The sequence below is a fragment of the Chlorocebus sabaeus genome, chromosome 11, assembly GCF_047675955.1.
Source record: "Chlorocebus sabaeus isolate Y175 chromosome 11, mChlSab1.0.hap1, whole genome shotgun sequence".
NCBI lineage: Eukaryota > Metazoa > Chordata > Mammalia > Primates > Cercopithecidae > Chlorocebus > Chlorocebus sabaeus.
Genome location: NC_132914.1, coordinates 60,439,886 through 60,453,235, shown reverse-complemented (window position 1 = coordinate 60,453,235; position 13,350 = coordinate 60,439,886). Strand labels below are relative to the sequence as shown.

The window sequence follows — 13,350 nt, the reverse complement described above, 5'->3', positions numbered from 1 at the left end:
ATGTGCAGCCTGGTCTCTCCACCTGCTCAGTGTGCCCCCAGGCTATTTAATAATATAAGTAATTACCATTACTTCTAGTGTTTTTGCTACTCCTATATGCTGAACACAGTGCTATATGTTTTATTATTTTTAAAATATACAGTACAATTAACTTTTTCCTTTTGGTATACAGTTTTGTGAATTTTAACATATGCATAGATACATATCATCACTGCTGCAACCAGGATTCAGAGCAGTTTCATCATGACAGAGAACTCCTTCTTGCTATCCCTTCATGGCCATACCCCTTCCTGTGTGCCCCCCATACCCCATGGTTAGCTGCACATTTAATACATGTTATCCACTCATGTAATATGCACTTTGTTTTTCTAACACTCATCACACTTGTAATTACCTGATCATATTCTAGATTGTTAGTTCAAGAGCTTGGGAACCATGACATTTTCATTCTCTGCTGTATCTCTAGTGCCCAGCATGGAGCCTGGCACATAGGAAAGGAGGCTCCAAGACATGTATCATTACATGAAGCAATCCTACTGTTCATACCACCATTTTGCCCTGTCCTTTATCTTCTTCTTCAAATAAGGAAATGGAGTTGAGAGAAGTTAACTAAGTTCCCTAAGGTCACATAGTAGTAAATTTCAGAACCCAGATTTGTCTTGATCTAAAGCCTGTGGCCTTTCTATGTTAAGACATATGGTAGATAGAATATGTTTGTTTTAACTCATTTGAAAATGTGTAAGTAAATACTCAGCATTTTAAATAACTAAAATTGTCCTTGGACTGTTAAATAATGTAAATGCTTAAACCTTGTTTATTTACCATATAAACACAAAATCTTATACTCAGAGTGAATACCAAACTGAGGAGATGTTCCTCCCTTGCCAACAGTATGAGGGATGGATGTGCCCTAGCTCAGAAGAGATTGGATTGAGAGAGAGAGGGAGAGTGAGTTTCATATTGGTTATGTAGGACCATGAGGCTCAGCAATCAAGTACAGCCAGAGATGGCAATGTCTCTTTGCTTTCCTTGGAGCCCCTCTCAGATTCCCAGGGTCCTAGATGCAGGCTCCTTATTTGCTTGGCACACTTGGCCTCAGGGAGCTGAGAGGACATAGTCCTGGGTAAATAAAGCAAGATCAAGTCATCCCCAATCCTGGAGTAGGTTAGGGTTATGATATTCTGTTTGTTTTACCAATGTGAAGTGTCTTATATAAAATCCCTATTTGCCAAGCTACTGTATTGCTTTGAAAAAATAAAAACCATTCTGTCCTTTTCTTTCTTTGTATATTTAAATAAGTAGCGAACATCTATTCTGTACGAGGCACTCATTGGGAATACCAGAGTGAATGAGGCACAAGAAAGTCTCTGTGAGCAGGGCTGATGCATACTGGTACAGAAAATGGGATACACAGGGGCTGAGGTGATCCAAGCAGGCTTGACGGAATAGGTCACACTTCCACCAAAAACTGAAGGATAGTTTTCCAAGCAGAGAGATAGGGATCAGTGTTTCAGGCAGAAGAAAAACATGATGGTCATAGTTCCAGAGGTCACTGAGAGTTAGAAGAGAGGAAATGAGAGACGTTCAGGACCACTCAAAGAAGCAAGAGATGTGCTGAAGAGTGAATAGTAACTAGATCATTCAGTGTCTGTAAGACATGTCAGCATCTAAGAGAAAAAAAAATGGCATTTTAAGGGCAGTAGGGAGTAACCAAAGATTCTAAGCAGTGAAGCAATACATGTGTAGGTTTCAGATGCTTTAAAAGCATCATGTTCATACCATTTGTGATTCCCCAGGCCAATCTCTTAGATTCATAGTTGCATTGCCCAGGCTACCTTATCTCCGGCTTAGACTCCTAACCTTGATGAAGGCCCCTCACTGCTCATGTGACACTGAGGAAACATTCATTCCTTCATGTTCCCAGGTCTGACTTTATGCATCAAACCGTCTTGCTTACCTTACAGCAGTTGATGGCATCATTTTGAGAAGAACCAGGTAGGAAAGAAGGGAGAATCCTCATATCCTTCTTAAAATAAGTGTACAGTCTGGGCCTGGTAGCTCACCCCTGTGATCTCAGCACTTTGGGAGGCTGAGGTGGGTGGATCACTTGAAGCCAGGAGTTTGAGACCAGCTTGGCCAACATGGTGAAACCCTCTCTCTGCTAAAAGTAAAAAATTAGCCTGGCATGGTGGCACATGCCTCAGTACCAGCTACTTGAGAGGCTGAAGCGGAATAATCACTTGGGCCTGGGAGGCAGAGGCTGCAGTGAGCCAAGATCGCACCACTGCACTACAGACTGGGTGACAGACTCTGTCTCAGAAACAAAATAAAATAAGGGTACAGCAAAACCTGGTTGATCATTCCACCTTTGAAAATAGATTTTTATTATCTGTAATATTTTGATCACGTTTCAAACACATGTAGCCCTCTCTGGCCTCATATTGTTCTTTGAAACACCTCTTGCAGTCCTTCATGAGCCTTTTAAATTCTAGTGCTTCTTTCTTGCCATGCAGCTTTCATAGCACTACTAGATACAGAGGAATTACATCTCACTAGTACCCCCAAGGTGGTAAATAGAGGCTTCTCAGTCTGCCTTGCCAGACTGGAATCTCACCCTAGCCCTCAAGGTCACTGTCCAGATGGTGCTTAGGGTGCAGTGGGAGCTTCTGGAAGGAGATGATATTTAAGCTGCGTACTGAAAGCCAGGTGGAAGTTATGTAAAGGAGGTGGTGATGGTTAGTGGTTTGTGATGAGCTGCAAGTTTGGTAGTTTGGTGTGGGTGGGAATTGAGTAAGGTCTAGAATGTGGGGAGAGATTATCAGAGACTGCAAACTAGAGGCTCACGGACAGGAGCCAGCCCATAGAGCAGGCTGTTAGACTCATAAAAGAAAATGACCAAATTTGTATTTTAGGAAAAATCACTCTGGTTGCAACTCAGGTTGTAGAGTAGAAAAATGGACTCTGACACTATGTATAAATTAAGGCAAGTTTTCCCTCTGGGGATAGGGTAGGGGTGGTCACCTTAGCAAAGAGGTTGGTGGCTGAAAGCATGAACTCTGGTCTCTGCTGCATAACTTAATAGATGGTGACCTAGAGTGGTTATATTCTCTGCCTCTCATTTTCCTACAATATAAAATGCAGATAATTACCACACCTCTCACAGAGGACCGGAGTAAGGATTAAATGAGTTTGTATTTGTAAAGCATTTAGAGTATTGCCTGCTATATAAGGTTCATTAAATGATGGGATGGGTGGCCAAACACAGTGCCTCATACCTGTAATCCCAGCACTTTTGGAGGCTAAGGCAGGAGGACTGCTTGAGCCCAGGACTTCACTAGCCTGGGCAACATAGCAAAACCTCATCTCTGAAAAATACAAAAATGAGCTGGATGTGGTGGTGCACGCCTGTAGTCCCAGCTGCTTGAGAGGCGGATGCTGGAGGATCACTTGAGCCTGGGAGGTTGAGGCTTCAGTAAGTCATGGTTGTGCCAATGCACTCCAGCCTGGGTGACAGAGCAAGACCCTGTCTCAAAAACTAAATAAATGATGGGAAGGTTTTTCTGGACCTGTAACTGGATGTGTTTCTCTGACCTTAGAGTCTCTTACACTTTTAACAGCTGAGCTGAACTCTAAGCACACACTGTGTTGTATTTCCCCGAATAGTATGTCCCTCACTTTACATCCCCCTAGCATAGGAGGACATTGAAGATTTTAAAATCTCATTATGAACTTGTTTTTATCTAGTTCAAGGGATTAAAAAACAACAACAACGAACCATGGTATAGAAATATTAAGCAAAAGGGACAACCAGCTAGTGGCCTAACACCTGTCCTGCCTCCATTCAGCTGATGATTGGTGTTGAATATGGGATTAGAATTCAAATCTTCTCATCCGTAATCATTGTTCTTTCCACTTTCCTGTGAGTTAGAGCTCTTACTGTTTATACCTCTGTTTTATGATGCTTTTCATTGTTCATATGTGTTTCTTATGGCTGGAATGTGACTGAATGTTTTTTAGGGCAGCGTTTACCTCCTACCTTAGCATCATCACTTTCACCCTTACTTCCCTTCTAATCTCACAGAATAGCTTGAGTGATCGTTTAAAAACATAAATTGATTTTGTCATTCTCACTTCAGTCAATGGTTTTTTCTGTTGTTGTTACACTTAAGCTAAGCCAGGATCCTTCACATGTCCTGTAAAAAATGAGTGTTCTCGCTGCTACCTCTCTCTCCACCCTCATCTTGCTCCTCACTCTCCCGCTCAGCCACATGGCCATGGTTTAGTCTATGCCCCTTCTACCGCAGGGGCCTTGCACCTGCTGTTGCTCTGCTTGGCAGTCTCTCCCCTCCCCTCCTTATCTCATGAACTTCCATGCATCCTTGGCCTAGTCCTGATGTCCTCAGGAAGCCTTCTCCAATGTGTCCTGTCCCTCTGTAGGCTGGCCTTGTAGTACTAAGAATTTCTCCTTGTCCTCTCTTTGATCAGACTTGTGATCTTATGTTTATATGTGTGATTATTTGATCAGTGTGTTAGTATGTTCTCTCACTTCTCTAAAGAAATACCTGAAACTGGGTAATTTATAAAGAAAAGAGGTTTAATTGGCTCACTGGTCCACAGGCTGTACAGGAAGCATGACTGGGGAGGCCTTAGGGAAACGTTCAGTCGTGGTGGAAGGTGAAGGGGAAGCAGGCACGTCTTACATGGCCAGAGAAGGAAGATAGTGAAGGGGGAGGTGCTACACACTTTTAAACAACCAGATCTCGTGAGAATTCACTCACTGTGGCAAGAACAACAAGGGGAAATCCACCCCCATGAGGCAGTCACCTCCCACCAGGCCCCTTCTCCAACACTGGGGATCACAATTCAACCTGAGGTTTGGCAGGGGACACAAATCCAAACCATATCAATCAGTGTTTATCTTCCCCACTGGACTATTAAGGTCAAGCCATGTTTGATATCTCTTTCAGCCAATCTTTTATTTCTACTGCCTACTCTAGAGCCTGTTGCATAGAAAGTGCTCAAATCACATATTGGTTGAATGAAAAATCAACTATTTTATTTCTTAGCACCTAGCACAAAATTGAATGGAAATCAAGTTTTAAAGAGCACAGAGTAATGGCTCATGTCACCATACCTACTCAGTATCTACTGGCATTATACTAAGAATTTTATTTAATGGCTTCAGTTAAAAAACAAAAAAAAAGCCTTCAGTATTTATTGCTGTAGGGTAGACAAGCCAATTAGTCAGCAGTAGATGTTATATGCATACTTTATCTCTTTGTCCATCAATTTTCTGAAAATAGAGATCCCAAATATTTATTTTTCTTAGTGTTTTATATCCTACCCCTCTAGTTACATTTTTTCAAGTGTAATGTTTTATTTTTCCCAGTTTTATTGCAGTGTGATTGACAGAAATCATGTATTTAGGTGTGGATGATCTGATATATAGGTACATTGTGAAATGACTGCCACAATCAAGTTAATACATCCATTCCCTTACATAGTTACCAGTTTTTGTGTGTTTGTGCTGAGGACACTTAAAATCTACTCTCTTAGGTAATTTCAATATACAGTACAGTGTTACTAATTATAGTCACTATACTGTACATTAGATCCCCAGAACTTACTCATTTTATAACTGAAACTTTGTACCCTTTGACCATTATCTCCCCATTTTCCTCAACCCCAGCGCCTGGCAACCACCATTCTACTCTCTGCTTCTACGAGTTTGACTCTTTCTTAGATTCCACATATGAGATCAAGCAGTATTTGTCTTTCTGTGTCTGTCTTATTTCACTTAGCATAATGCCCTCCAGGTTCATTCATGTTGTTGCAAATGGCAGAATTTCCTTCTTTTTGTGGCTGAATAATATCTTATTGTAAGTAAGTAGTATACACCACATTTTCTTTACCATTCATCGATGGATGCTAAGGTTGTTTCAGTGTCTTGACTGTTGTGAATACTGCTGCAATGAACGTTGGGCTATAGATACTGATTTCATTTCCTTTTGTTATATAACCAGCAGTAAAATTGCTTCATATGATGGTTCTATTTTTAATTTTTTGAGGAACCTCCATACTGTTTTCTGTAATGGCTGTACTCATTTACATTCCCGCTGACAGAACAGAAGGTTCCTTTTTCTCCACATCCTAACACTTGTGTCGTTTTTTGGTTTTTTTCTTTTATAATAGCGATCCTAACAGGTGTGAGGTGCTCTCATTGTGGTTTTGATTTGCATTTTCCTGATGATTATTGATTTTGAGCACTTTTTCATATACCTGTTAGCCACTTGCATGTCTTAATTTGAGAAATGTCTATTCAGATCCTTTGTCCGTTTTTTAATAAAATGAAAAAGATTAAGAAAACAGTGAGTTTAATACATTGCAGTAGAAATTAACCAAAATGAACCATTGAAAAAATGAAAGCATCCTTAATGAGCTATGGGACAACCTCTAGGGACTACTACAGGTGTAATTAGATTCTTCCAACGAGAAAAGAGAGAAGGATACCAAACAAAAATTTTTTTAAGAAATAATGGGTGAAATTTTTCTAAATGATATGAAATAACTGTAAGTCCACAGATCTAGAAAGACAAACTCCAAGCACATGAAACATGAAGAAAATGACACGAAGGTACATCATGCTCAAATTGCTCAAAGCCAGGATAAATGCAACTTTATTTTCTTAAACAATCTTTTTTCTTTTCTTTTTTTTTTTTTTTTTTTTTTTTTTGAGACAGGGTCACTCTGTCGCCCCAGGCTAGAATACAGTGGCAAGATCTTGGCCTCTTGCAACCTCCTCCTCCTGGATTCAAGGGATTCTCCCATTTCAGCTTTCTGAGTAGCTGGGATTACAGGCATGAGCCACTGTGCCCAGCTATTTTCTTACACAATCTTTAGGCCTTTTCTTTTTTCTTGACTATCTAGAACTCTCCAGTATGATGTTGAATAGAAGTAGTGAGAGCATACATTTTTTTTAATTTTGCCCAGTGTTATGGGAAAGCATTCAGTATTTCACCATGAAATATGATATGAGCTATAGATTTTCCTTAGATGCCCCTTATCTCGTTGGGGAAGGTCCTTAATTTCAGTTCACTGAGTTTTATGAAAGGTATCGATGGTGAGCGTCTTTTCACAAGCCTGCTGGCCATTTGTCATCTTTGATGACAAGCCCTTTGCCCATTTTTTCATTGGCTTGCTTGTTTTGTTTTGTTTGCAATAGAATTGTAGGAGTTTCTTGTATATTTTGAAAATTAACCCCTTATCACACACATGCTTTGCAAGTGTTTCTTCTCATGCCATAGGCTACCTACCTTTTGGTTTTGTTGATTACTTCCTTTGCTGTGTAGAAACATTTTAGTAGTCCCACTTGTTTGTTTTTCCTTTGTTGCCTGTGCTTTGGGTATCATATCTAAATAATCATTGCCAAGACCAATATCAAGGAGTTTTTTTCCCCCATGTTTTTTTCTAGGAGTTTTATGATTTCAGGTCTTACATCTAAGACTTTAGGCTATTTTGAGTTGGTTTCTGTATATGATATAAGAAGAGGGCCCAATTTTATTCTTTTGCACGGGGGTATTCACTTTTCCTAATACCATTTATTGAAGAGACTCTTCTTTCCCTAATGTGTATTCTTGGTACCCTTGTCAAAGATTAGTTGACAACATATGTGTGGGTTTATTTCTGAGCTCTCTATTCTATCAGCTATATCATAATTGAGCTCCTTTTCTCTAAGATCTAATGCATGTGTAATTCAAACATGGGTTCAAAAGTGCTCATCTTGACATAGTCTAGAAATCCACCGGCAGCCACTAAACCCATCGTAGGTGAGGGAACCACGGGTTGCATGTAGCCGTAAGTCAGGAAGAGGGAATGGAGAGACTGAGAGTCCACATCAGATGGAGACTAGTTCTCCACATCAGCTGGAGAACTAAGGGAGGTGGAAAGTATAAAGAGGAGATTTGAATTGGCTGCATCTTGTGAGGCCTGGACTAGACTAGATGTCTAGGGTGAAAACATGTTCTAAAAATTCAGGATGTAGACCAAGAAAGATGGAACAATTATCCCAGCATTTAAGGGCTCTGAAAGGGAAAAATGGGTCTACTTATTTCCCATTGTAAAACCTGAGAAAGGGCCTTTTTCCAAGGCCCCAGACCAAACATACTCTGGGAATGAAATAGGAGGTTCCAGGCACGGTGGCTCATGCCTATAATCCCAGCACCTTGGGATAATCTCAGCACTTTAGGAAGCCAAGGTGGGCAGATCACTTGAGGCCAGGAGTTTGAGACCAGCCTGGCCAACATGGTGAAACCTCATCTCTACTAAAAATACAAAAAAGAAAAATTAGCTTGGTGTGGTGGCACGTGCCTGTAGTCCCAGCTACTCCAGAGACTGAGGCATGAGAATTGCTTGAACCTGGGTGGAGTTTGCAGTGAGTCTAGATCGTGCCACTGAACTCCAACCTAGGTGACAGAGTGAGACAATCTCAAAAAAAAAAAAAAAGGACGGGAGGTAAGGAGTTAGATGTTCAAGCTGGACTCAAACAGACTTGTCTGTTTGTAGGAGAGTTTTATGCAAACATTTACACCTCAAATTAAAGTAGATCTCACCCTCCAAGTAGTAGCTTAGTATGTGATCATTTGGGCTCACTTGCTAGGTGGGGAGGCAGGGACCACTTCATCCTTCTGGTGCTGATAACAATAGTGACTTATTTGGGGACCCTTCCCTGAGCGTTTTGTTTTGTTTTGTTTTGTTTTGTTTGCTATGTTTTGACTGCATTGTTTGCAGACGACAGACAGACAACCAAGTGGACGCTCAGTCCCACAGGTGTTGCACAATCTGTATGACCCTGGGGCAAAGACCACAGCGTTCTCACTCCTTGTCGTCCTCTCCCACAGGAATCTGAGGGTGTTTCCTGCCACTATTGGTCGCTGTTTGACGGGCACGCAGGGTCCGGGGCAGCGGTGGTGGCGTCGCGCCTGCTGCAGCACCACGTCACGGAGCAGCTGCAGGACATCGTGGACATCCTGAAGAACTCCGCCGTCCTGCCCCCCACCTGCCTAGGGGAGGAGCCTGAGAACACGCCTGCCAACAGCCGGACTCTGACCCGGGCAGCGTCCCTGCGCGGAGGGGTGGGGGCTCCGGGCTCCCCTAGCACGCCCCCCACGCGCTTCTTTACTGAGAAGAAGATTCCCCACGAGTGCCTGGTCATCGGGGCGCTTGAAAGTGCATTCAAGGAAATGGTAGGTATTCCTGGGAGGTATTCCTGGGGCAGCAGGGCCAGTCGGGCGCCTGCGCCAGGTCTGTCTGTCCTTCCTGGACGGCTCCCAGAAAGCGTACGGTTTTGCTGCCCGGCTCCACCCGGATGGCCGCCTGTGATAATGGGGCTTCCATTCCCAATAGAAATTGGCAGCAGACAGAGTTCCTGGCACCAGTTGCTGGCAAAAATGTAGAAGGCTGGGTGCGGTGGCTCACGCTTGAAATCCCAGCATTTTGGGAAGCCGAGGTGGAAGGTCAGGAGTTCAAGACCAGCCTGGCCAACATGGTGAAACCCCATCTCTACAAAAATACAAAAATTAGCCGGGCATAATGGCAGTTGCCTGTAATCCCAGCTACTCGGGAGGCTGAGGCGGGAGAATTGTTTGATCCCGGGAGACAGAGGTTGCAGTGAGCCGAGATTGTGCCACTGCGCTGCAGCCTGAGCAACAGAGCGAGACCGGGTCTCAAAAAAAAGAAAAAAATAATAAAAGAAGATGAAAGAGACAGTGCATGAGGTCATAGGCTTATTAAATACAGGCCTTATCGCTTTTATTTCCTATATTCATATTGATGCCAGCTGGTACGATTGCACTTGGATGTGAGCATGATCACCATCTGTTTTACAGATGTGTATAAAGTCCAGTGTTGGGGGAAACAGGGTTTAGGAAAGTGCTCAAATGTCCCCATCCTATACAGATGTGATCTAAGAATGGCTGTTTTGCCACAACTGGGAATGTGGTTCACACTGCAGACAAAGTGCTGGAGGAGAACAGAGCCAGGGGCCAATATCGAAGAAGTCTTAGTCTTACCCAGGCATGTGGATTTGTCTGTTCGTTTCCATCTGAATGGGTCTGATCGGGAGTTTATCATCCTTCCCTGTTGGCCTCACTCCTGAGCATATCCTCGGGAGAGTGCCACAGCTCTCACTGTCCCTTGCTGCCCCCCCTCTGCCTGGCAGGAGTGCACATAGAAGCTGCCTGTGCTTTGTTCTATGCCAGCTCTTTCCCTCTCTGAGCTTACTTTATCCTGAGCCAATTATTTTGGTTTTGAAGATTTTCTTTCTTGCTGGGCAGCCTGCATACAGATAAAGAATAAGAGATATTTAAGGATATTTCTAAGGGCTTGAGTTAGGCAAGTGGGCGGTCATGGCCTTAAAACCTGGAGATTACGAAGTGATGAGAAGCTGTTAAATGAAGTCAAAGCAGCAAGAAGCATCTCGCCAGAACCGAGTAGGCACACGGTGCATGTTCCAGGATCTCACGGCATCAGGTAGTGTGCTAAGAGGGAAAATACGTATAAATAATGACATAAATAATGACAATACATAAATAATGACAATACGTATTGTCATCTGATTTGTTTGTAAGGCAAAAATAGTTCATATATTCACCCCTCAAATTTCCATCCTCTTTTTATTTAAATGTATCCCTTCTTTGGTCTCAGCTTTTTCTCTCCTTGTTACAGAGATAACATTTACCCTTTGACTAGCAGGTGGTTTAAAATGCACCTTGCTGGGTGTGGTAGTGGTGCACTGCCTGTCATTCCAGCTAGTTGGGAGGCTGAGGCCGGAGGATTGTTTGAGCCCAGGAGTTCTGAGCTGTCATGTGGGTTCAGTGTCAATGTGGTGACCTCCTTGGAGCAGAGCACCACCGGGATGCCTGAGGAGGGGTGACCCGGCCCAGGTCAGATACACAGCAGGTTATAACTCCAGTGCTTTTTTGTGCCAGTAAATGGCCACTGTATTCCAGCTTCTGCAACACAGCAAAACCCCATCTCTTAAAAAATAAAGAATAAAAATGTAAAAATAAAAGGCACTTCCATCTCAAGACTGTCTGATAGCCTGCAACCCTGCAATCCCAATAAAATACCAGGAGGCTGAAAAAGATTATTTAGGAAAAAAGGAATGAAGGTAGGAAAATTGACTCCTACCCAGTCACTCAGTCGTGGTGTAATATCTCACTTTCTGCCTCTCTAGAAGCTCTGATGTCAATAAATGTTTCTAGACACTAATACTCAGAATACCAAGCATTGAGTTTATTTTTTTAATTACTTAGGCAAAAATTTGACAATGGGCTCTCCTCGTAATGGGAGGAAATTCAGTCTGCATGGTAAAAGTGAAAAATAAAGGAAATGTTGGGATTTTAATTTCCTTCCGTTGTGACTAGTGCCAGAGGACATCTTTTGCCTGGAGCTGCTGCATTCTCAGTTTTGTCCACTAGAGGCCAATGTCACACTGACCCAGGGCTGCACAGGGGCCTCAGGCTGTTCCTGCCCGTTGATGGCTCAGGGTTGCTCTTAACAACTGTGCTGGCAAAGAAAGGTTCATTCAGAAAAATACTTAAGAGGCTCATTTTAAAAATATTTCAACTTTCAATGAACCAATTCATCACCTCAAATTTTTCTTGGAAACTTAGTCCCCAGCAAAAATAAAGATTGTTTGCTTCATTTTCATGTGTAATTCATTCAATCGATAATATTTGTTGAGAACCAACTAGAAGTCAGGCCTGACTGGGAAAAGAACATTGAGCCACTTAAGGCAAAGATGGGTGTTAAACAAGTAAAATATAAATGGGAGGAGCCTTGAGAGGGGAAATACAGGGTGACACAGGAGTCTGGTGAAGAGATGAAGGGAAAGTTTCCCTGGGGAGGTGATGCTGGCGTGCAGGGGTGCAGAAGTAGAGCAGACATGTGCAGGGCAGGGTGGGGAGAATGAATGCCCTGGGCTCAGGCAACCTGGGTAACAAACCCAGCCTGAGAAAAAACCCAGGTGGGCCAAAGGGAGCAAGCCAACGTTGCTGTAGTGGAAGATAGATCTTAAATGTAGCAATGCCAGGTGAATGAGGAGGAAGGGTGGAGCCCCCCGTGGAGACCCAGGCCCAGGTGTGCCATATCATGAACTTTTAGCTTTAAGCCATGTCTTTTCCCTTTGTATTCCTCTCAGGTTTACCCCCATGCTGTAGCTTCCTCTTCACACTTTTTTCCCCAGATGGTCCGTCTAGGTCCCCAACCTGCCTAATGCCTACCGGGGCTTTGTACTGTGAAAGGAAAATAAAAACTGGGCCTCCGATCCACTATGGAAATTGGAAATTATTAGGAAAAAAAATTAAGCTGAAAGCTGAGTCATGCAAGAAACTGCGTTTCCTTTTATTCCTAAGCAGATACTACAGATGAATTGTTGAATATCTCCACAGGTAGCTACTCTGTGTTCACCTTATCTTACGGAATGTGTTGATTTACTGATTTCTGGAGCCCCAGACTATCCCCTACCTGCTCCTTTTCTCTTGGAATATGTGGATGACCATACCCTCCCTCTTTCCCCTCTGGCCCAATTTTCCCTTTAAATACTGAGCCCTCAAATTCATCTTTGGAGAAAGGTACAGACCACAGACTGTCTCTGTGATCTGTGGTTTTTTTCCTTCCAGGCGTGTCCTTACCCTTGGCAAAATAAACTGAATGGATTGAGACCTGTCTCAGATATTTTTTGGTTTACAGCACCTTACTGGTTGACCTTATTATGTGAGAAGCTCATCCATTCTTTGGTCCTTATGACACCTGGAAGGGTGGCCATACCTTGTGCTTTGCTGGGGACTGGGCCAGTGGGTACCTGCTGTCTCAGGGTAATTGTTAATACTCTCCCCTTTCACTCTCAAATGTGACCGTCTTTGGATGATAAGTCTTCTTTTTAATCACAGATGCTCTTGTCTTTCTTTGCTTCATCAGAGATTTCAGAAAAACTATACTCCAGTTTCATAGAAACAATGCCTTATCCTTATTAAATTGCTTAAGGTGAGCTTCAGAATCCACAGCACAGAAATTATACCAGCTTCAAAATAATAGCTGGAAGGCCAATGCCAACTCCTTTTTCTTTCCTCCCCCTCTCAATAGTAAGTTTTTGAGAGTCATTGCCTCACCGTGTAAACCTTTGGTTTTTTGAAATACCCACAAGCCCCACACTGTGCCAGGCAACCGGAGGACAGCTCACACCACTGTCTACAGCAGGACAGCTTTGGATTTTCCAGATCATTCCTAAACTTTTTTTTTTTTTCTACCGCAATAGCCACCCACTGTCTAATTTTCCTGTTTCTAGATGTT

The 13,350-nt window shown here is 42.8% G+C and overlaps 1 protein-coding gene across 3 annotated transcripts in view; it reads left to right on the top strand.

Moving 5' to 3' along the window:
- PPM1H (protein phosphatase, Mg2+/Mn2+ dependent 1H) overlaps positions 1 to 13,350 on the top strand; it is a 284,632-nt gene that overhangs the window by 118,509 nt on the left and 152,773 nt on the right. For all 3 annotated transcript variants that reach the window (XR_499243.3, XR_012094526.1, XM_008003881.3), the window contains exon 3: positions 8,898 to 9,242. Coding sequence is in view for 1 of the 3 variants with exons in the window: in XM_008003881.3 (XP_008002072.1) it covers positions 8,898 to 9,242 (345 nt within the window). In the remaining 2 variants the exon portion in view is untranslated. The remainder of the gene's footprint in view (positions 1 to 8,897; positions 9,243 to 13,350) is intronic.